This window comes from Pseudophryne corroboree, chromosome 9, assembly GCF_028390025.1.
Source record: "Pseudophryne corroboree isolate aPseCor3 chromosome 9, aPseCor3.hap2, whole genome shotgun sequence".
Classification (NCBI taxonomy): domain Eukaryota; kingdom Metazoa; phylum Chordata; class Amphibia; order Anura; family Myobatrachidae; genus Pseudophryne; species Pseudophryne corroboree.
In genome coordinates this window covers 395943961-395966089 of record NC_086452.1, presented here as the reverse complement: position 1 = coordinate 395966089, position 22129 = coordinate 395943961, and the positions used below count along the sequence as shown (strand labels likewise).

Here is a 22129-nt window from a genome sequence, read left to right as displayed (position 1 = left end):
ATATAAGGTAGGAGATAAGACTTAGCTTAAAAAATAGGCAGGGGGTCAGTGCAGGGAACCCAACGCGTTTCGTCACATATGACTTCTTCAAAGGGTAGGGACAGAATGATTCCTTAAGCCTATTTATACCCTTACATACTGGGTAAGGAGTTGTGACATCACAGATGGTCAGGTGATTCAATCTCAGAGTCTCACATAAGGATACACATGATGGTGGTTGTTAAACATCACTGCAAACTATGGGTGTTATTTGGGGCACATCCTCATCTAAAACGTCACCGGAAGTGTGGCGGAAGTGCCGCTATTTAATGTATTAATCACTCTAAAACAGTATATTTACACTATTTGAACTTTTAAACCACTCGTTTTAGATGAGGATGTGCCCCAAATAACACCCATAGTTTGCAGTGATGTTTAACAACCACCATCATGTGTATCTTTATGTGAGACTCTGAGATTGAATCACCTGACCATCTGTGATGTCACAACTCCTTACCCAGTATGTAAGGGTATAAATAGGCTTAAGGAATCATTCTGTCCCTACCCTTTGAAGAAGTCATATGTGACGAAACGCGTTGGGTTCCCTGCACTGACCCCCTGCCTATTTTTTAAGCTAAGTCTTATCTCCTACCTTATATTTATATAATTTTATCTGTTGAAAATTTGTACTTTTATTTATTAACTTTTATATCTTATTAAATTTGAATATTTTTATATATATATTTTTTGGCTCATAAATTTAAAGATTTTTTAGTATATACTTTTTAAACAACACAGGTCGCCGGTACCCCTATCCCCCACTTCTTCCACAATTTTTAGCATTGCTCCACCAGCGTTGCATTTTTAGGGGGTGGCAGACACCTATAATAAGGTTATGTGTGTTTTTTAAAGATTTTTTCTCCTTTAAAATAGTTTGACATAGCTTTGGAATCTATCCCACAAGTGGCGCTGTATATATATTTTTTTACATATATATATATATATATGTATGTATATTGTTATTTTGAGTCCCACAAATTTTTAATTACATATATATGTATATACATACATACATACATACATATATGTGTATATATATTGTAACAGGAGTCTTGCTAGAATGCACTCTGCTACAAAAATTCCACCAACGACCGACTCCAGGCTTGTGCAAAAACAACAAATACCTTTTATTCAGGTAGCTCAAATACAAAGATATACATAAAACAAAGATCACTGTCTTCACTCTTCAGTATAAACAACCAGGGAGGTTAGGCCCTGTCTCACTCCTTTTTACTAAATAAGGAACCCTTCAGGTTCCGGCATCCTGACACTAGTGGCCCAGCCCTCCAGATCCCACTGTCCCTAGCAGGCCTATCACCTGGACACTAACTGCCTTCAGGAGCCCTGACTCATGGGAGAGACTCTGCTTTAATTCCAGCACCCAGGAGCTGGATGATGAAGCAGCTTCTTGGGCTAAGAAGCCTATAAGACCTGGTCTGGGCCAAATGGATGGGAACCTGGTCCATCCACACTTCCCATCCACCCCCAGGACCCTGTGTGTAGCTTACAGGTGGCAAAGTTTTATATATATATAATGGCCAGCTCAACTTTTCCGCTCAGTGGAAATGCTTTGCAAGCCAGCATGCCTGCAGACTGATGAGACCCTCTCCCAGGCAAGATGCAACGAGTTTGCAAACTTCTTTGCAGATAAAATATCCACCATCCGGGCTGGAATCTCCACAGTGCCATCAAAGGAGTGCCAAACTACAAAGCCTGCCAATATAAGCTACCTGCCTTCATGGACCAGCTTTGACTGAGTGAATGTAAAGGACACTGCTGAAATTGCTCGGATTTTGCGTCCCACCACCTGTGATCTGGACCCAGCCTCAACCAAGCTTCTAATAGGTTGTATGGATATAATTGGTCCTGTCTTTGCAAAAATTGTTCAATGCTCTTTGCAGACAGGCATTTTTCCTGGACCCCTAAAGGAAGCAATTGTTAGACCGCTTCTTAAAAAACCTAATTTAGATCCCGACTGCATGACCAACTACAAACCGGTATCAAACCTTCCTTTCCTAGGAAAGGTTATTGAGAAAGTGGTTGCAAATCAACTGGAAACCCGCCTGACAACCCATGATATTTATGATCCATTTCAATCAGGATTCAGGAGAAGACATAGCACTGAAACAGCCCTGGTGTGTGTGTTAAATGATCTTCTGATGGCAAAAGACAGAGGTGACTGTTCAATATTAATCCTTCTGGATCTCTCGGCAGCATTTGATACCGTGGACCATGGGCTTCTGATTGAGCGACTGATACATTTCTGCGGTCTGGATGGCACAGTCCTAAGCTGGTTCAAATAATTTCTCACAGGCAGGTCACAGAGAGTATCGTCTGGATTATACTCATCACCACCAATGCCATTGCCATGTGGTGTCCCACAAGGTTCTATACTATCCCCCATGCTTTTTGCAGTATACATGCTTCCATTGGGCGAAATAATCAGGCACCATGGCCTGGTCTACCACTGCTATGCAGATGATACACAACTGTACTTGTCCTTTGCTCCGGTCACTGATAACCCAATAGCAACCCTAAATGGCTGTCTAGCTGAACTACAGGAGTGGATGAGCGCCAGTTGGCTGCGACTGAACCCGGATAAAACAGAGGTCCTTATGATACGACCGCAACATCAAAGGACAAGACTGCAGCATAGCCAACCAACTGGACTTACACTCGGGGATTCCGAATTACAGACCAGTGATCGTGTGCGGAATCTTGGCATTGTCCTGGATGGTGGCTTGACACTTAAACATCAGATATCAGCCACAATCGAATCCTCATTCTTTCACCTGAGGAACATAGCCAGAATCAAGCACTTAATTCCGGCCTCAGATGATATGCCGAAAGTCATACATGCATTTGTATCATCTCGATTAGACTACTGTAATGCCCTCTACCTTGGTCTACCAGCAAAAGAATTGCAGCGCTTACAGCTGGTGCAAAACACAGCTGCTAGGCTGTTAACCAACCAGCCCCGTTCTAGCCACATAACACCCATCCTCTACTCCCTTCACTGGCTGCCTGTAAGATGGCGAATCATCTTCAAGATTGGCTTACTGAGTTTCAAAGCATTACATGACCAAGGCCCAAGGTACCTGAAACAGCTTCTGACCCCATACTGCCCCACTCGATTACTGCGATCTGTAGATGAAGGACTTTTAGCAGTACCTAGAATCTCCCGTAATTCATCTGGGGGTCGAGCTTTTAGTCATGCGGCGCCGACTCTATGGAACTCACTTCCCCGCACAGTGCGAGGGTCCCCGACTATAGAATCCTTCAAAAGTAGACTCAAGACTTTCCTGTTTACTCAAGCATTTCCATAATGTCCTTTTAGTATCTACATGCTTCTGTATTTTATGAAAATGTACTTCATTATTTTCTGTACTATATTATGCTATGTATCTGTTAAGCGCCTTGAGTCCTATTGGAGAAAGAGCGCTATATCAATAAAATTATTATTATTATTATTATTACATATATATATACACACACACAAACACAAATACAGACAGCTTTACTTTTTATTACTCTGCTGGTGACAAAGCCTCCCCGAGCAACACACGGCCACACGCCACCCAAACTCCAGGATCCACCAGCTGCTTGGGATCCCTCTTTCCCTGTAGCATGCGCATCCGGTCAATGACTGAGTGGCAGGCTGCTTCACTCATACATTATTTGACAGCGAAACCATTACTCAGCTGCCCTGTCTGTGCCTGTGCTCTTTGCTGCAGAGGGGCTGGGAGCGCAGCACCGCAGATCGTTTTGGCAGAGAGATCAGGTCTGTGGTGTGGCGGGGGTCCCTTTTGGAAAGGGGGGCCCGGGGTACTTCTCCCAGGGACCACCCTTAATCCGGCTATGCACTATAGACAGTAACATATATTCTACTTGTCACAAACAGGGCTCTACGGACGCTGATCCCAGTCACTGACATTGCTGCGATTAGGAGAAGTGGCATCAGTCCAGTCCACTCAGCAGCTGCTGGAGGACATCCCGAGTGCCTGGACCTTCTTCTCAGATCTAATTTTGATGTCAATTTCATGCTGGCCCAGAGGGTCCGCAAGGGGTATGATGATGAGAGGAAGTCTGCCCTGTACTTTGCAGTATCAAACAGTGATGTTTCCTCAGCTAAACTCCTCCTAGATGCTGGAGCCCTCCCCAACCAAGACCCGGTTAATTGCCTGCAGGTGGCGCTACGACTGGGGAACTACGATTTGGTCAACTTGCTGCTGCGCCACGGTTCCAACGTCAACTACGTATGTAGGGTCAACCCTCTGCACTTTCCGTCAGCCCTACTGTACGCTTTCAAAGATGAGGTCATGCTGAGGATGTTGCTGAACTACGGATATGACTTACATAAGTGTTTTGAATGTCCTCATGGAAGTAATGTGCATTCTATAAGTGGATATGAAGGATGGACTTCTACTGTTATCAAAGACACAATGGTATTTATCGCATTGATACAATGGGGTCTACAGTGAAAAGTGTGGTGAAAGGAACCAGTGGAGAAGTTGCACAATGCAACCAATCAGCTGCTACGTATAATTTTATAGAATGCATTTTATAAATATTACCTCAACACTGATTGGTTGCCATTGCCAACTTCACCACTAGCTCACTTCTCCACACTTTTCACTATTTAATGACTAGACCCCTATATCACCCATCTCTTACTTCAGTTAAGATGTTCGTGTTATATGTATTATACAGTTTTACATGTTTTTTTCCTCAATTTCTATTTTCCTGCAATAAATAGTTCAGCTTTTAGAATTTTCCCATATCTCACATAATGCCATATGGAGACTGAAGACTGTTTTGTGCAGGAATATTCTTCCTGACAGCTCCATGTACAGGACCAATGGTATATAAAAAAAAAACAAATCCACAAAATAATGGATAGGGGTGGGATGGTAATTTTTGTTTTGAGTGACTTATGCAAGTGTCCCTTAAGTTATTGTAGAACAGTAGGTATCCGGACTCCAGGTCGACAGCACAAAGGTCGACACACTTTAGGTCAACGCCAATTGGTCGACACACCTTAGGTCGACATGGACAAAAGGTCAACATGGACAAAAGGTCGACAGGAACAAGGTCGACATGGAAAAAGGTCGACGAGTTTTTCACAATTTTTTTCTTTTTTTGAACCTTTTCATACTTAACGATCCACGTGGACTACGATTGGAACGGTAAAGTGTGCCGAGCGAAGCGGTAGCGGAGCAAAGGCACCATGCCCGAAGCATGGCAAGCGAAGCGAGCCATGCGAGGGGACGCGGTGCACTAATTGGGGTTCCCGGTCACTCTACGAAGAAAACGACACCAAAAAACATAAAAAACTCACGTCGACCTTGTTCCTGTCGACCTTTTGTCCATGTCGACCTAAGGTGTGTCGACCAATTGGCATCAACCTTTGTGCTGTCGACCCTCAGTCCCAGACCCTGAACAGTATGAAGTATTAATACAACATGAACCGACAGGATCTTCCTGAATCATGTCAATGGTCATTTATTTTGTTCTCCTGTAGCCATGTAGATTTGTAACATCATTTAAGGAATAATTACTGTTTTGTACGACTTTTTAAAAACTACTTACCAAATCTACCCGCCCCCATCACCAGACCGGGACAATTTCTAGAATATGGTTCCCAGTGCGAACGGTCAAAATACAACCCTGTCCATCCCCAGTTTTAGGAAATAGAGGGTAGAGTCTTTGCAGTACATGCTGAAAAGGGGGCATGGTCTCAATGCATGGGGCGTGACATCATGGGAAAAGACTTCTTTGCACATAGGCCACAACAGGAAAAAACGTGCACATTGGTCCCCAAAGGAAAAAATAAAACACATTGGCCCTGAAAGGAAAAAACGAAACAAACACAACCTTAGTGTGCAACCCATGATGTCACGCGGCTCACGCCGCCATGTTGCTGTAGGTCAAGACCCAGTCTGCGTCTGAGGCCAGCATGCCTGGGCCTGAAGTTTTCATGCTGTGCCCGTTTGTCCACCCTGGTGGCCAGTGGCAGCAGGGGTCGTAGCGCCTTGTGCGATTGCACAGTTTGGTAAAGTCACATACTGTATATGTAAAGCAAGTGTGGTGTAAAGGTGAGCGTTAACTGTCCACCACCTATACCGCTATCAGCCGTACTTTTACACTGGAGAAGTCAACTTCAGTATGAGGTGCTCCTCTCAAAAGTTATACTGTATATTCCACACAACACAATAGTTTACAGAATACAAGGCGTACTTTTTTATGGTTTCACCCCAGTAGATGATAAGAAGCTAAACCACCCATCTGCTTTCTCTTGCCTAGTTCTGCGAGGTCATAACGCTGACCTGGATGCAGCACCTCTGTGGGAATGTTGTTCGGGTCATGCTGGATTACGTTGACCATGTTGAGTTTTGCTTGAAGCTGAAAGAGACTCTTATGAAGCAAAAGCTCTGGACTGAAATTCACTACATATCAAGTGAGTAGCTTGTGGGCTTATGTTGCTTTACCTGGGTTTGCTGAACACATCAGGTGTACTAATCATAGTGTATCTCCAGGACATACATCAGTCATTTGGGAAATCACATTCAAAGAGGTGCCAAACAATAACAAAGTTTTGGTTTATTAAGTAGAGAGGGTAACTTACATTGCCTCTCTCTTCAATGGTTGTCAGGAAATTCTTAATCACTTTTACATTTAGGGGAGAATTCAATCGATATCCCAGCCCAATCTCCCGTCTAAAGTGATGGAAGATTGCAGGGGCGATATTCAATTGATGCTGTTTATCGCGTCAATCGTGCCCATTTTCACAGGTTCAGCCTTGTAAAGCAGCTTAACCCAACTAAACTAATGGGGGGCGACTGTGAAAAGTGCTGTTTGGGCACTCAAATGGGTCACTTTTCTCACATTTCAGCTCGCCAGCATGGAGGGCTGCGAGCTGAAATGTGTCTCCTCCCGGCTCAGCATGCCCGAATGGAGCAACAATTTAATTGCTCCATTGGGTGCCATCTAGTGGCAGCAGCGGGGAGAAACAATTGAATTTCCCCCTTTCCTGGCTCTTTCTATGCAATCACATACTGTGTATTCCTTAGTACAGCATGGGTTGGTGGCACACAAATGCTCATGTGTACATCATACCCATAACTTTAGAGTTGGTCTCGCTTGCAAGACACTGATTGGGACTGGGTACCCCAATACTGCCCTATCCACATCTTCAGTGTATGCCACAACAAATTATCTCCAGGCTTCTCTATACATAAAGAGCCTGATTCAGAATTGCATGTGAGATTTTGCAGATAGATCTTGTGATTTCTTCTACTGCTCATCTGTTTGTGCAAAATGGGTGAAACTGGGCAATCTATTATGCCACATGTAGGAATACCGCAAATGCATGCACAGTGATAAGAGATAATCTCAAAAGAGGATTTACGGTGTGGTGTGGTCTCATAGATGCAGGTAACTTGAAAAAGAGCCTCATTTATTCCCTGCCCAGATTGTTTCCATTTATATACTGGTTGAGTATCCCTTATCCAAAATGCTTGGGACCGGAAGAATTTTGGATATCGGATTTTTCCGTATTTTGGAATAATTGCATCCCATAATGAGATATCATGGCGATGGGACCCAAGTCTAAGCACATAATGCATTTATGTTTCACATACACCTTATACACACAGCCTGAAGGTAATTTTAGCCAGTATTTTTAATAACTTTGTGCATTAATCAAAGTGTGTGTACATTCACACAATTCAGTTATGTTTCATATATACCTTATACACACAGCCTGAAGGTCATTTAATACAATATTTTTAATAACTTTGTGTATTAAACAAAGTTTGTGGACATTGAGCCATCAGAAAATAAAGGTTTCACTATCTCACTAAAAAAATTCCGTAATTCGGAATATTCCGTATTTCGGAATATTTGGATATGGGATACTCAACCTGTATTATCATCAGTGCTTAAAGTGGTCCTGGAGAGGTGGTGTAACTAAGTGCCCCCTATGCAAAGCCCTCATTAGTAGTGCCCCCGTAGTTATGCCCCCTGTAGAGATGCCACCCGTAGAGATGGCCCCTGTAGTTTTGTCCCCTGTAGTTTTGCCCCCAGTACAGATACCCTCAGTACAGATGCCCCCAGTAGAGCTGATCCCAGTACAGATGCCCCCTGTAGTTATGCCCCAATATAGATGCCCCCTAGTAGAAGTTGCCCCATGTAGTTATGCCCACAGTAGTTATGCCCCAGTACAGTTGCCCCCAGTGGTTATGTCCCAGTATAGATACTCCCAATAGAAACTGCCCCCAGTACAGTTGGCCCCTGTAGTTATACCACCAGTAGTTATTCCCCAGTACAGATGCCCCCAGTAGAAGCTGCTCCCAGTAGAAGTTGCCCCCAGTAGAAGATGCCCCCTAGTAGCGCGCTTCACTCAAAAAAAACCCAACCAAACAAAAAAAACCACAATACTCACCAGCCCCGCTCCTGCTTCCGGACCGTTGACCTCCGCCTGGCGCCCACTCCTCAGATCTATGGGATACGAGATGCCCATAGCGCCGCACAGCCGCAAGCCAGAGCTCAGGAGTGAGCTCCGGCTGCCGCTGAGGGGAAGGTGCCGGGGCCCGCTGGTAACAGAACCTAATCGGGCGCCCGGCATCCCCATGCTGCTCCGGGCTCACATTCTGGGTTAGGTGTGCCAGAGGAGGCGGAACTGCGTTCCGTCTCCAGTTGGAACTGACGGAACGCAGTTCCGCCCCGTTTCGGCTCACTTTAACCTCTGATTATCATGCATAGTATTTTGAATATGATACATTCTGCCACTTACCACATGTATAGCCGCATTTATGAATGCTCTATACATGTCGATTTGCAATTATAAATGCAAACAAGAGGTCTTCCGAATAAAAAGTGTCCATTGCAATATGAGGAATTCCGGGTTTATGATCAGGGAGTCCTTCAGTGCATGCACAGCCATTAGCCACTGCATGTGCGATCCACAGGAGATGCTGCTCCCTCTCTGGGAAATATGCAAAAAGAAGCCAATAGGCAATGCCATCTATAGAGGTCGTTGCCTATCGGGTACAAGCTCCAAAACGTTTTGCTTTCTGGAGCTTGATACATATGGGAAATACTGCCTACAAAAGCGGCAGTTTTCAGAGGTTGGAACACATTTTGCTGTTAGTACATCAATAGAATTTTCTTTTAATTTCTTTTTTTATTCCTAGCAAATCCGCGCTCGCTGAAACATCTGTGCCGCTTGAAGATCAGGAAGTGTATGGGGCGGCTTCACCTGCGCTGCCCGGTTTTTATGTCATTCATCCCTCTGCCCAACCGCTTGAAAGATTACATACTGTACAAAGAGTATGACTTGTATGGACAGGGGAACTTTACACAGACCTGGAAATGAGCTATTGCTTACATAGGAAGAAGTTGGTGGCATCCTCCCTCTGTGTTCTCCTGACCGCCGGACACATAACCACATCCCACTCTGACAGTACCATATAATGAAGAGGAGAACACACAGCATGAGCAATGGAGGAGCTCTTTATATGGTGGCCTTTCTGTCAGATTTCAGTGATGTCATTTCTGGCAGATTTCAGGCTGTTTCGGTGATGTCATTTCCCAAGGAAAACATTAATGTGTGACACGGGTATTGAGGAAGCAGGGGCAAAGAGCGGCACAAAATGTTTTCTTTTTCTTTTTCTCCTCTAATTAACTCACATAATTTAGATAATATACAGGAAATAACTTGAATGAGTTGAATACCAAACATTACAATGAAGTGTACAGGCAGTGGCTGGTTGTAAATTGCTATTTTGCCCGTAACTCTGACTATTGTACATGTTTACATAATGGATTTATTGCTCCTTTAAATAAAAAGTTGACCGATCCATTATGCTACTGTGATCAGTAATACAGAAGAGCAGAAGCTGCTGCTAGTGTCAGCAGTTGGAAACATTCTGCTAGAGTTTATGTATACTGACACGTAATCAGTATAGAGAGAATGGTGTTTGGTGAACCATCACTATGGGGGTTATTCAGAGTTGTTAGCAAACCAAAAAAGTTAGCATTTGGGCAAAACCATATTGCACTGCAGGTGGGGCAGATGTAACATGTGCAGAGAGAGTTAGATTTGGGTGAGGTGTGTTCAAACTGAAATCTAAATTGCAGTGTAGAAATAAAGCAGCCAGTATTTACCCTGCACAGAAACAAATAACCCACCCAAATATAATCTCTCTGCACATGTTACATATGCCCCACCTGCACTGCAACATGGTCTTGCCCAATTGCTAACTTTTTTTGGTTTGCCAACAGCTCTGAATAACCCCCTTCATCCTGAAAGAGACATGGCACGAATATGTCCGGAGTGTTTATTCTCACCGCATTAGCATGTTTGTGACACTTTTGAGCAATTCTCTTTCCTCAGATCTTTATTTGTTTATTGATCCCCATTGTGGGGTGCACGCTGTAACTTACAGTGATGCCAATCGAAGGGCCATGCGGGCATATTTGCTGACTTCAGACTATTTAAGATATAGCTTGAATGTCTGGTGTCTAAGCAATAGGTATCCTACACTCTTTGTGGCTGTAGTACACATTTACATTCTGTAGGCATACAGTTTCCTATTCCTATTACCACCGCCAGCTTGTTTCTGACCATCTTCTATGACTTGTGGTCCTGAGCCTTGGCCCATGTACAGACTTCAAATCCGTGCTGCCTGTCCTTCAGACCCCAGCCTTCATCCCATTATTACCATGTCCTTCTCTTCTTCATACCAGCTGAGGGGGAATGGATTTGTGGCTCTCTCTCAGTCAAGCCCAGACTCTGTGCCCAAGACAAGCCAGCACCAGCTACTAGCTGCAGAATGTGCCCACTACAAGCTCTTCCAAATGGCCTATTACACATTTAACTCCACTGGTTTGTCAGAACTGTTCTCCACCATACAACAATTTACAATCAGTCACCTGTCATGTACCCAGATTTGTTTCAATCCCCTATTGCTTTAGATTGTAACCTCTTTTGTTTTGACCAGGGTTCTCATTCTCTTTGTGTTGGAAGGGTTTTTAACGGCTGTGTATTTTATGTATACTATATGGGCAAAAGTATTTGGACGCCTGACCATTGCACCAACAGGGACTGTAATGACATTGCATTCAAATACTTATACTTATACTTTAATATGGAGTTGGGCCCCAGTTTGTAGCTATAACAGCTTCCACTCTTCTTGGGAGGCTTTCCACAATTTTTTAGTGTTTCTGTGGGAATTTGTGCCCTTTTAATCTGTAAAGCATTTATGAGGTCAGGCACTAATGTTGGATGAGTAGGCGTGGATTGCAATATCAGTTCCAGTTCATCTCAAAGGTGCTCGATGGGGTTGAGGTCAGGGGTTGGGCTCTGTGCGGCCCAGTCAAGGTCTTACCAGACCAAACTCATCAAATCATGTCTTTATAATCCTTGCTTTGTGCACAGTCATGTTGGAATAAAATAAAGGCCACCAATTTTTATTCACATACATTTAATTTTACTGATAATAATATATCTATTTAATTATCCTTTAACTGATGGGAGATCATTTCTCACATTCTTGAGCGCCACATGTTTACTTGTAAGTTGTTTTTGGTTAGCACCTGAATGAGATACCACCGTTACTATTTGCTAAAGCTGCAGCTGTAGATAAACGGTCATTGGAAGGTAGATTGTTTAGGTGTTTTTTAGTACATGTGACCTGGTACATGTCTAGCCAATAGAAAATAGACCGTACAGACTTCCTGCTAAATTGTAGTAAACAGCTCAGACTTTTTGTCCTCAAGCCGAATTCATACGTTAGAGCAAATCTCCAGGTCACACATAGATAAGTTAGAAAAAATTACTTTAAAACATAGGAGACAACATAGCAGTAATAATTAGCAAATTATACTGATCAACACATTTTATTGGCAATCATATTAGAGTGATTTTGGGGTAACTTTGTGGTACTGATTCCAAATAGGACATCGGTTTTGCTAGATTGGCTGTAATTTATAAAATACACAGACAAGAAACAAGACAAACACAATAGACAACATAAACTGCTCAACTGCCACCAGACAGTAGCCGCTCACTTATATACAGAAGGCTATAATTTATGGTGATTGCAGAGTAAATACCTAGAATATTCACGTCTCCCCTTCTAGAATGTTAACGTAGATCCCCATATTCAAGCATAATGGCTAAGTTTCATTAATTGAGGATATCCAAATCTCAATAACTAGAGCCAAATCAAAATAGTACTTTCATTTCTGAGTTCAGCACCCCCAAAATAACATAAAATGTGCTCAAATATCCTTAGTAACTAAACACATTTTTTGGGGGACTGTTACTACTGCATATTATCAATGAAGGGATGTGAAAACAAACATGTATAAGATCACTGTCAGCATCAAATAAGAAGGATTATAATGAGTATCTAGTGATAAATGTGGCATGGTAATGTGTGGTTTGCCGACTGCGCAGAGACAGATCAGGTTGTGTATTTCGCATCTTCCAAGGTCAACTTCAATATGGCGGTTGCACAGGATACTCTGTGTACAGAAACATTAGACATGGTGATCATGATTGGATGACCATGGTGGCTGGCACTTGTATTGCCTATGTTTTTGTTAAAGGCAATAACTTAGCATATCCATGCATACTGTATGAGGGGTTTTCACCAGAAATAGGGTTTTTTGATTCTGAGGGGCAGATTTATTAAGCTCGGTGAAGTGATAAATTGGAAGGTGATAAAGGACCAGCCAATCAAATCTTTACTGCTATGTTACAAGCGGAGTTTGAAAATGACAGTTAGGAGCTGACTGGCTGATCCTTTATCACCTTCCAATTTATCACTCCACCGAGCTTAATAAATCTGCCCCTGTAGTACTTTAACTTAAGAAAATGTTACTGAAAGGCATGCAACTTTGTTTCAGATGTAGAATTTGGATCAAATACTGTACTTTTAACAGAAATTAAGGGAGATCACTAGTTCTACTTTAACTGTAGATTTTCCATTAACTCATTTAATTTTTTCAACTTCCTAAATAGACATTTTAGGATGCCTAAACCCCAATAACCACCGCGAATACACTTTTAGATAAGGAAAATGCAAAGTCTGTTTAGTAAAGGTTTTTTTAGTAAAAGTTTTTCTTTTAGATTAATGAATAAATACATTTACATACACAATAAATTCCAAGTTAGTACAGTCTTGAAAATTATTAACAGTTTAGTGTTATGAACAAATCACAGCCACTTACAAAACAATGCAAAGCATGGTATAATCCTCAATCTCCCCCCCCTCCCACACACACACTCAGTGCCTCTGTCTCACTCTGTCCCCCCGGCAATTGATGTAGTGTAGAGGGGCACTGATTAGATCATTTGCTAACGGAATGGCTTGCCGGAAGGAGCTAACCGAGTTTGAAAAGGGGATCATTGTAGGCTGCTCAATGTCATGTTTCCAGGGCAACATTGGACTGGTGTACAGAATATTCGATAACCCAGATGTACTGGCCAGCTCAGAGTCCAGATCTTAATCCCATTGAGAACCTCTGGGACAAACTGGAGCTATGGGTGCATTCTAGGCCAACTGGACCGTCTTCAGTGTCACAGTTGGTCAATGTACTTAAGGCGGAATGGCAAAACATACCGCCTGCTGTTGTCCTGGAACTTGTAGGTAGTTTGCCAGAAAAGGTGTCTGCAGTAATTACTGCACGTAGTGACTGACATCAATAAAATCTTGTTGCTCTATTTGCTGTCAGTGTCCGATCACTTGTCTACATAGTGTAAATAAAAATAGCAACAAGTGGAGCCAAGTAATGATATGAGATCCTGCAGGACCCTTCTACGCATAATTATTAATACAAAGTAACCTCAAAGTCAAACAGAAAAGAATGAAATACAAATCAGAATAACTTAATCAAAAATATCCCACAAAGCAGGGGATCAACACGCAGCCTTCCAGCTGCTGTGAAACTACACATCCCAGCAACCCCTGCCACAGTTTTAACATTCCCCAAGACCAAAAATGTGGCAGGGCATGCTGGGATGTATAGTTCCACAGCAGTTTGGGGGGGGGGGGGGTGCTCACGTTGAATACCCCTGCCATACAGTATATTTCTGTATCCATCCCAAGGCTCTATCTTTATGGAAACCGTTAGAGATAGAAAATAATGTACAGAGGACAATTACAAGGTTACCAAAATGCAGTATATATTAGAAAAACCACCAGACATCCTTAACTAGGAAAATGATAGAGCAGCCCCATTATCAGGAGGAGTGAGCACCTTACTTCTACACAGTGCAGGATCTGGAGGTGGGGATGGTCAGGAACAGCTCCTTTCTGCTGGTTGGGGCTGGGTAGAGTGTAAAGCACCATAATCAAACATACATTTACAAACTGGAAACAAGAAAGCAACCTGAATTTATAGCTAGGGATAGACATTGAATTTCGATAGATTAACACCAACGTTTTTCTTGAAATTGTAGTGTTTTTAATTTTGTGCAAACATCACTGTTTTTTTTTTACAATCAAATTTTTGGTTGCAATGGTTATTTACCATGACATCGAAAGTTTTGATGGTGTAATTTTTATTTTGATGTATATGTCTAAGTATTTTAGCACATGCAATCACACATCAAAGTTGGAAAAGAAATCCATTACTTTTAAAACAAACAAAAAAAAGTTGCTAAAATAAAATGTTCGTATTGGGTCAATGACACCCGATTGCTCACAGGGGCCATGATTTAAGATACCCCCAAAAAATAATAGGATTTGAAACACCTACCAGTAAATCCTTTTCACGTAGTCCATAAGGGATACTGGCAACAGAATTAGTACGATGGGGTATAGACGGGTCCAAAGAAGCCAGTGCACTTTAAATTTCTTCAATTGGGTGTGCTGGCTCCTCCCCTCTATGCCTCCTCCTACAGGTCAGTTATAGGTAAAACAGTGCCCGAAGGAGAATGACATACTTGAGAGAAGGAACATAACAACAAAAAGTGTGGTGAGATTTACACACCAGCACAGCAACATATAACCTAGCCAGCAATGCCTGGCGACATTAACAGCAACAGCTGAACAAGAACACATAACAGAGAAGCTGCAGAAAGTCACCGCACAGAGGCGGCCGTCCAATATCCCTTATGGACTACGAGAAAAGGATTTACCAGTAGGTATTTAAAATCCTATTGTCTCTAGCACCCATAAGGGATATTGGGGACATAATAAGTACGATGGGGATGTCCCAAAGCTTCCAGAACGTGCGGAGACATCTACAGCACCGCCTGGCCAAATGGGGTATCCTCTGTGGCCAGGGTATCAAACTTGTAAAATTTCACAAAGGTGTTCTTCCCCGACCAGGTAGCAACTCGGCATAGTTGTAGGGCCGAGACTCCACGGGAAGCCGTCCAGGAAGAGCCTACCGATCTGGTAGAGTGGGCCTTCAGAGACTGTGGAACAGGTAAGGCTGCAGACGCATAGGCCTGTTGGATAGTAAGCCTAATCCATCGAGCAATGGACTGCTTTGAAGCAGGGCGCCCCTTTTTTTGCGCATCATACAGCACGAACAAGGAATCAGTCTTTCTGAGCCGAGCCGTCCTCCTGACATAGATTTGCAAGTCTCGCACCGCATCCAATGCCTCCGGAGGAGCAGAAGTGCCAGAACTGGACGGAATTACAATAGTTTGATTCAAGTGAACCGCGGAGACCACTTTCGGCAGGAACTGCTGTCTAGTCCTGATCTCCGCTCTGTTCTCATAAAAGACCAAGTACGGACTTTTGCACGAAAAGGCCTCCAAATCTGAGACACGCCTAGCAGAAGCCAGGGCCAGTAACATCACAGTTTTCCACGTGAGGCACCTATCTTCTACTATCGTCAGAGGTTCAAACCAGGAAGACTGTAGAAAGCGTAACACTACATCAAGATCCCAAGGTGCCGTAGCCGACACGAATGGAGGTTGTAAGTGAAGCACCCTTTGCAAGAAGGTCTAAACTTCCGGCAAGAGAGCCAACTTCTTCTGGAAGAAGATGGAAAGAGCTGAAATCTGGACCTTAATGGATCCCAGACGTAAGCCTTTATCCACTCCAGCCTGCAGGAAACGTAGGAACCTTCCCAAGTGGAACTCTACATAGGGATATATGTGTTCCTCGCACCAAGAGACATATCTCCGCCAGATATGATGATAGTGTTTTGATGTCACAGGTTTTCTGGCTTAGTGGCAATGACCTTTTTGGAAAGCCCTTTGTGAGCTAGGATGTCACACTCAACTTCTATGCTGTCAAATGAAGCCGCCGTAGGTCCGGGTACACGAACGGTCCTTGTTGAAGAAGATCCCTTCTTAGAGGTAGAGGCCAAGGGTACTCTACGGACATGTCCAGAAGAGCCGCGTGCCACGCTCTTCAAGGCCAATCCTGAGTAATCAAGACTGCTCTCACTCTTTGATGCCTGATCCGCTTGAGCACCCTTGGGATCAGCGGAATCAGAGGAAACAGGTAGACCAGCTGGTAAGGCCAAGGCGATGTCAGCGCATCCATTGCGCTCGCCTGAGGGTCCCTGGTACATGACCAATACCAGCGAAGCTTCTTGTTGAGGCGAGAGGCCATCAAGTCGATCTGTGGGTATCCTGTCGATGATCTGTTTAAACACCTGAGGGTGTAGTCCCCACTCTCCCGGGTGGAGCTCGTGGCGACTCAGGAAGTCCGCTTCCCAGTTGTCCACTCCCGGAATGAAGATCGCGGACAGTGCTCTTGCATTTCTTTCTGCCCAGAGGAGTATTCTTGACACTTCTTGCATGCAGGCCCTGCTTTTTGTCCCTCCTTGTCGATTGATGTATGCCACCACCGTGGCGTTGTCCGACTGCACCTGGATCGCCTGATCCTGGAGTAGAGGGGATGCCTGAATCAGAGCATTGTAGATAGCCCAAAGTTCCAGAATGTTGATCGGAAGTAGGGCCTCTGGAACTGCGCCCCCTGGGTGACAGCTCCCCATCCTCTCAGACTCGCATCCGTCTTGAGGAGGATCCAATCCCGAATCCCAAAGTGTCGACCTTCCAGTAGGTTGGAAGACTGTAGCCACCAAAGGAGAGAAATCCTGGCCTGGGGCAACAGCCGAAGCATCCGGTGCATCTGAAAATGTGAACCGGACCACTTGTTCAGGATGTCCAATTGGAAAGGTCTGGAATGAAATCTCCCAAATTGTATCGCATCGTACGAAGCCACCATCTTTCCTAGCAATTTTATGCAAAGATGAATGGATACACGAGCAGGTCGGAGAACCATGCAAACCATTTCTTGAAGTGATCTCACTTTGTCCTCTGGGAGGAACATTTTCTGTGCTACAGTATCTAGTAGCATCCCCAGAAACAGGAGCCGCTGAGACGGTTCCAGGTGGGACTTCTGCAGAATGAGGATCCACCCATGGCGATACAGAAGTTGGATAGTGCGATCTATATGGAGCAGTAGAAGCTCCCTGGAACTCGCTTTTATCAGGAGATCGTCCAGGTAGGGAATCACGTTGACCCCCTGGACCCTGAGCTGAAACATCATCTCCTCCATGACCTTCGTAAACACCCTCGGAGCTGTAGATAGGCCAAAAGGTAATGCCTGAAACTGGTAGTGATCGTTCAGTATGGCAAACCACAGATAAGCCTGATGAGGTGGCCAAATTGGGATATGGAGGTATGCGTCCTTGATATCCAGGGACACAAGGAATTCCTGTGGCTCCAGGCCTGCGATCACCGCTCTTAAAGGTTCCATCTTGAATTTGAAAACCTTCAGATAAGGATTCAGGGACTTCAGATTCAGAATGGGTCTCACCGACCCGTCTGGTTTGGGTACCACGAACATACTGGAGTAGTAACCTTGTCCTTGTTGTTGTAGGGGTATAGGAATCTGACGGGGAAGCAGAGTAATTTCAGCACTATAAGGAATGTAACAAAATTTGCAAAAAGGAAATAAGAGCGGCTAAAGTAGAAACTGAAAAACTAGTAGCAAAGGAAAGCAAAGCGAATCCCAAAAAATTATTTAAATACATTAATAGCAAGAGATTAAAGAAGGAGAGTATAGGCCCTTTAAAAGACAAGTTGGGAGTCTTAAGCAAAAATGATAATGACATAGCGGACACACTAAATGAGTTTTTTTCAACAGTATTCACTAGAGAGGACCCATTTCAGGGACTGACACACAATCTCAATAATGAGAATATCCCACTGATAGGTACTTATTTAAGCGAGGAAGTAGTCTGTGACCGATTAAAACATTTAAAGATTAATAAATCACCAGGGCCCGATGGTATTCACCCAAGGGTTCTAATGGAGCTTCACTCTGAACTGGCAAAACCGCTATCTTTGATCTTTAAGGATTCAGTTATATCAGGTATGGTTCCCAAAGACTGGCGTATAGCGGAAGTAGTGCCTATATTCAAAAAGGGAAGTAAAGCTGAACCAGGTAATTATAGACCAGTTAGTCTTACATCTATAGTGAGGAAAGTATTGGAAGGTATTCTAAGAGATAGTATTCAGAAGTTCCTTGAAGTCAATAAGGTCATTAAAAGGAATCAACATGGGTTTATGAAGGACAGATCCTGTCAAACCAACTTACTTGGCTTTTATGAAACAGTAAGCGCAAACCTAGATCAGGGTAAAGACGTGGATGTAATCTTTTTAGACTTTGCCAAAGCGTTCGATACTGTACCACACATGAGACTTATCTACAAGCTACAAGAATCAGGGCTAGGAAGCACAATATGCACTTGGGTCAAAAACTGGTTATATAATAGGGAGCAGCGCGTTGTGGTTAATGGATCTTTTTCAACTTGGACTGAAGTGCTAAGTGGTGTGCCGCAAGGCTCAGTATTAGGACCGCTATTGTTCAATATTTTCATTAACGACCTAACAGAAGGTCTAGAGAGCATGGTGTCAATTTTTGCAGATGATACCAAATTGTGTAAGGCTATAAATACAGAGGAGGATGCCGAGTCTCTTCAGAACGACTTAGTTAAATTAGAAGCATGGGCAGCCAAATGGAGAATGCGCTTCAACACAGACAAGTGTAAGGTAATGCACTGTGGTAACAGGAACAAAAATTACACCTACCTACTAAATGGGGTAAAATTAGGGGATTCTGTACTGGAAAAGGACTTGGGTGTCCTCATAGATAGCAAGCTAAGCAGTAGTACCCAAAGTAGGACTGCAGCAAAGAAGGCTAATAAGATATTAGCATGCATAAAACGGGGTATTGATGCTAGGGACGAGAGTATTATACTCCCGTTATATAAATCACTTGTGAGGCCACACCTTGAATACTGTGTACAATTCTTGGCACCGTACTACAAAAAGGATATCCTGGAGCTTGAAAAGGTACAGAGGAGGGCGACCAAACTAATTAAGGGCATGGAGACGATGGAATACAAGGAAAGGCTTGAAAGACTAGGCATGTTTACATTGGAAAAGCAGAGACTAAGAGGGGATATGATCAACATCTACAAATATATAAGGGGACAATACACAGAGCTTGCGCGGGACCTGTTTTTGGTTAGATCAACACAGAGGACTCGTGGACACTCGCTCAGGTTAGAGGAGAGGAGATTCCGCACAATATGGCGTAAAGGCTTTTTCACGGTAAGGACAATACGTGTTTGGAATTCCCTGCCCGAGGGAGTTGTAATGGCGGAATCTGTCAACACCTTTAAGAATGGGTTAGATAAATTCCTAATGGATAAGGATATCCAGGGGTATGGTGCATAGTCATGCATTATAGTTACTATAAATAGGGATAAAATGCAACGGCTGACAGCAGCATCAGTCAGAAATTTTAGTCAAATCATCATGCATAGGAGACCACAAATAGGTTGAACTCGATGGACAATTGTCTTTTTTCAACCTCAGATACTATGTTACTATTTTACCTGGGACTGGACCAACTTGTTGATGGCCAGTAGCAGGGTACCTCGCATATTTTCCAAATTTGGTAAGCCTGATTTGAAAAATCGTTGGGGAGGAGCAACGTAGAACTCCAGCTTGTAACCCTGAGAGATAAGGTCTCTTACCCAAGCATCTTGGCAGGAACCGTCCCAGATGTGGCTGTAGTGACGTAACCGAGCTCCCACCACGAGATCCCCTCGGGGTGGGCACCATCATGCTGAAGTCTTTGCGGAAGCCGAACTTGTGCTTTGATCCTGAGATCCGGGAACGGCTGGTTTCTTTGGCTTACCTCTGGTGCCTCTAGCTGCATTGGAGGCCCCCCTGGCCCTAGATCGAAAGCTAGAGGACCAAAAGGACTGAGTAGATGGTCCCTGATAGGTACGTCTAGCAGGCGGGGCTCCTGAAGGGAGAAACTTGGATTTCCCAACAGTAGCTTTGGAGATCCATGCGTCCAATTCACCTCCAAAGAGCTATTCACCTGTGAAGGGAAGAGATTCCACATTACGTTTGGAGTCTTTGTCAGCAATCCACTGACGCACAGCCATAGCAGAAGTCCTAGCATTAATATTGCCAATCTCTTTAAGGGAGTTACAGAGGACTCTTGCCGTGTCCTGAATGTGTTTTAGAAAAGTTACAGTAGTAACTAAGGTCATATCACCCGAAAGATCTTCCTGAATTTGAGTAGCCCAGGAATGAATTGCATGTGTCATCCAGCAACCTGCAGTGAGCGGTCTTTGAGCTACACCTGCAGCAGTGTAGATAGATTTTAGAGTGGCCTCAATTTTCTTATCTATCGGGTCCTTTACCGTAAAGGAGCCCAGAGCAGGAAGTACCGCCTCTGGGAAGAGCCTGGATATTCTTGTAAGAATTTTCTGCCTTCAGGGGCAAAGGGGAATGTATGCAGAAACAGTTTGGACACACCTGATATTTTTTATCTGGATTTTTTCAGGCTATTTTAAATAAGTCATCCAATTCCTTGGGATCAGGAAATGTGACTGTCAGTTTGTCTGTGGGAGGAAAAATGACTGCTGAGTATTAGCATCCACCAGGGGGAGCTTTAACACATCCCGAATAGCCATTGTTCAATACCCTGGGTAGGGGTGGAATCCCCACTTATGGGGTCCACATCATCCTGTAAATCATCAGTATCTGATAGAAGTGCAGGTAGAGCACGTTTTTGTGCCCCTGTAGCAGACCGGGGGGGAATGTTTAGCAGTCAGACTTGCCACTGCTTGTTGCAGTTCCTGAGTCTTATTGGCACTTACAGTGAGTTGAGATGACATATCAGACATCATAGTTTTGATAGCCCCAACCAGGAGGGCTCTGGACTCTCCCCCACATTGTTATCAGCATTCTGAGATGTCCGACTACACTGCTCACATGATATTGAGCCACATGAACTAGGAGAGAATCTAGTATTACAAACACTGCATAACTTCTGTTTTACCATATTGAATACAAAAAACAGGTACAATACACATACAACACAGCCTGAGATACCACACAAGCCTGTCCTATTGCGTGTGAGAGGAGACACAGGAGAGAGGACACCAGCGCACCCAGTGCTGCACAGCCCCAGTGAGGCTGTCAGCGTTTTATATGTAAACAACAGTGAGATTGTATTATGAAAAATCCCTCACAGGGATGTTACTTGTGCACACTATAGCGGCTCTCCCCCTGTACCAGTGATCCAGGGATTGTTATGGAGGAGCTGTTGAGGCTGCTGCTATGCAGAGGAAGGCACCAAAATGCCACTGAGCCCGCTCTCATGTAGGTCCGCCCCCCACCATGGCACCGGAGCTACTGTTTTATATTTATACTGGCCATGTCTCCCTATGTTTGTAGCCTCACATAAATGCTTGGTACAATGCATTTTAGCCAGTCTCACGCAGGGCTACAGCAGGTCCACCACAGGAGGGACTCGTACACCTCACCCGCGCTTCAGCCACAGTGTGAACCGGGGTACCCCCCCCCTAGTGGGGTGCCCGGTGTTTACTCACCACCGATGATCACCTTCAGGCAGTGGTAGGGGTGTGCGGCATGCTGCGACAGCCAAGACGCCATACCCCGCTAAACAAACAGCCCCTCCGGATGGTGGTCCTACAGCGGGGAAGCGGCTCTGCACCTCAAGAGACTGGTGACATGGTGACAGTCACCCCCCCTCCCTAACTCCTATGGTGCAGGTAT

At 44.0% G+C, this 22129-nt stretch overlaps 1 protein-coding gene across 5 annotated transcripts in view; it reads left to right on the top strand.

Moving 5' to 3' along the window:
- ASB14 (ankyrin repeat and SOCS box containing 14) overlaps positions 1–13771 on the top strand; it is a 53574-nt gene extending 39803 nt beyond the window's left edge. For all 5 annotated transcript variants that reach the window (XM_063940857.1, XM_063940855.1, XM_063940854.1 and 2 more), the window contains 3 exons: positions 3941–4484; positions 6343–6496; positions 9234–13771. In XM_063940857.1, coding sequence (XP_063796927.1) covers positions 3941–4484; positions 6343–6496; positions 9234–9415 — 880 coding nt within the window. In that variant the 3' untranslated portion in view covers positions 9416–13771. The remainder of the gene's footprint in view (positions 1–3940; positions 4485–6342; positions 6497–9233) is intronic.
- Positions 13772–22129: the final 8358 nt, after the last annotated feature.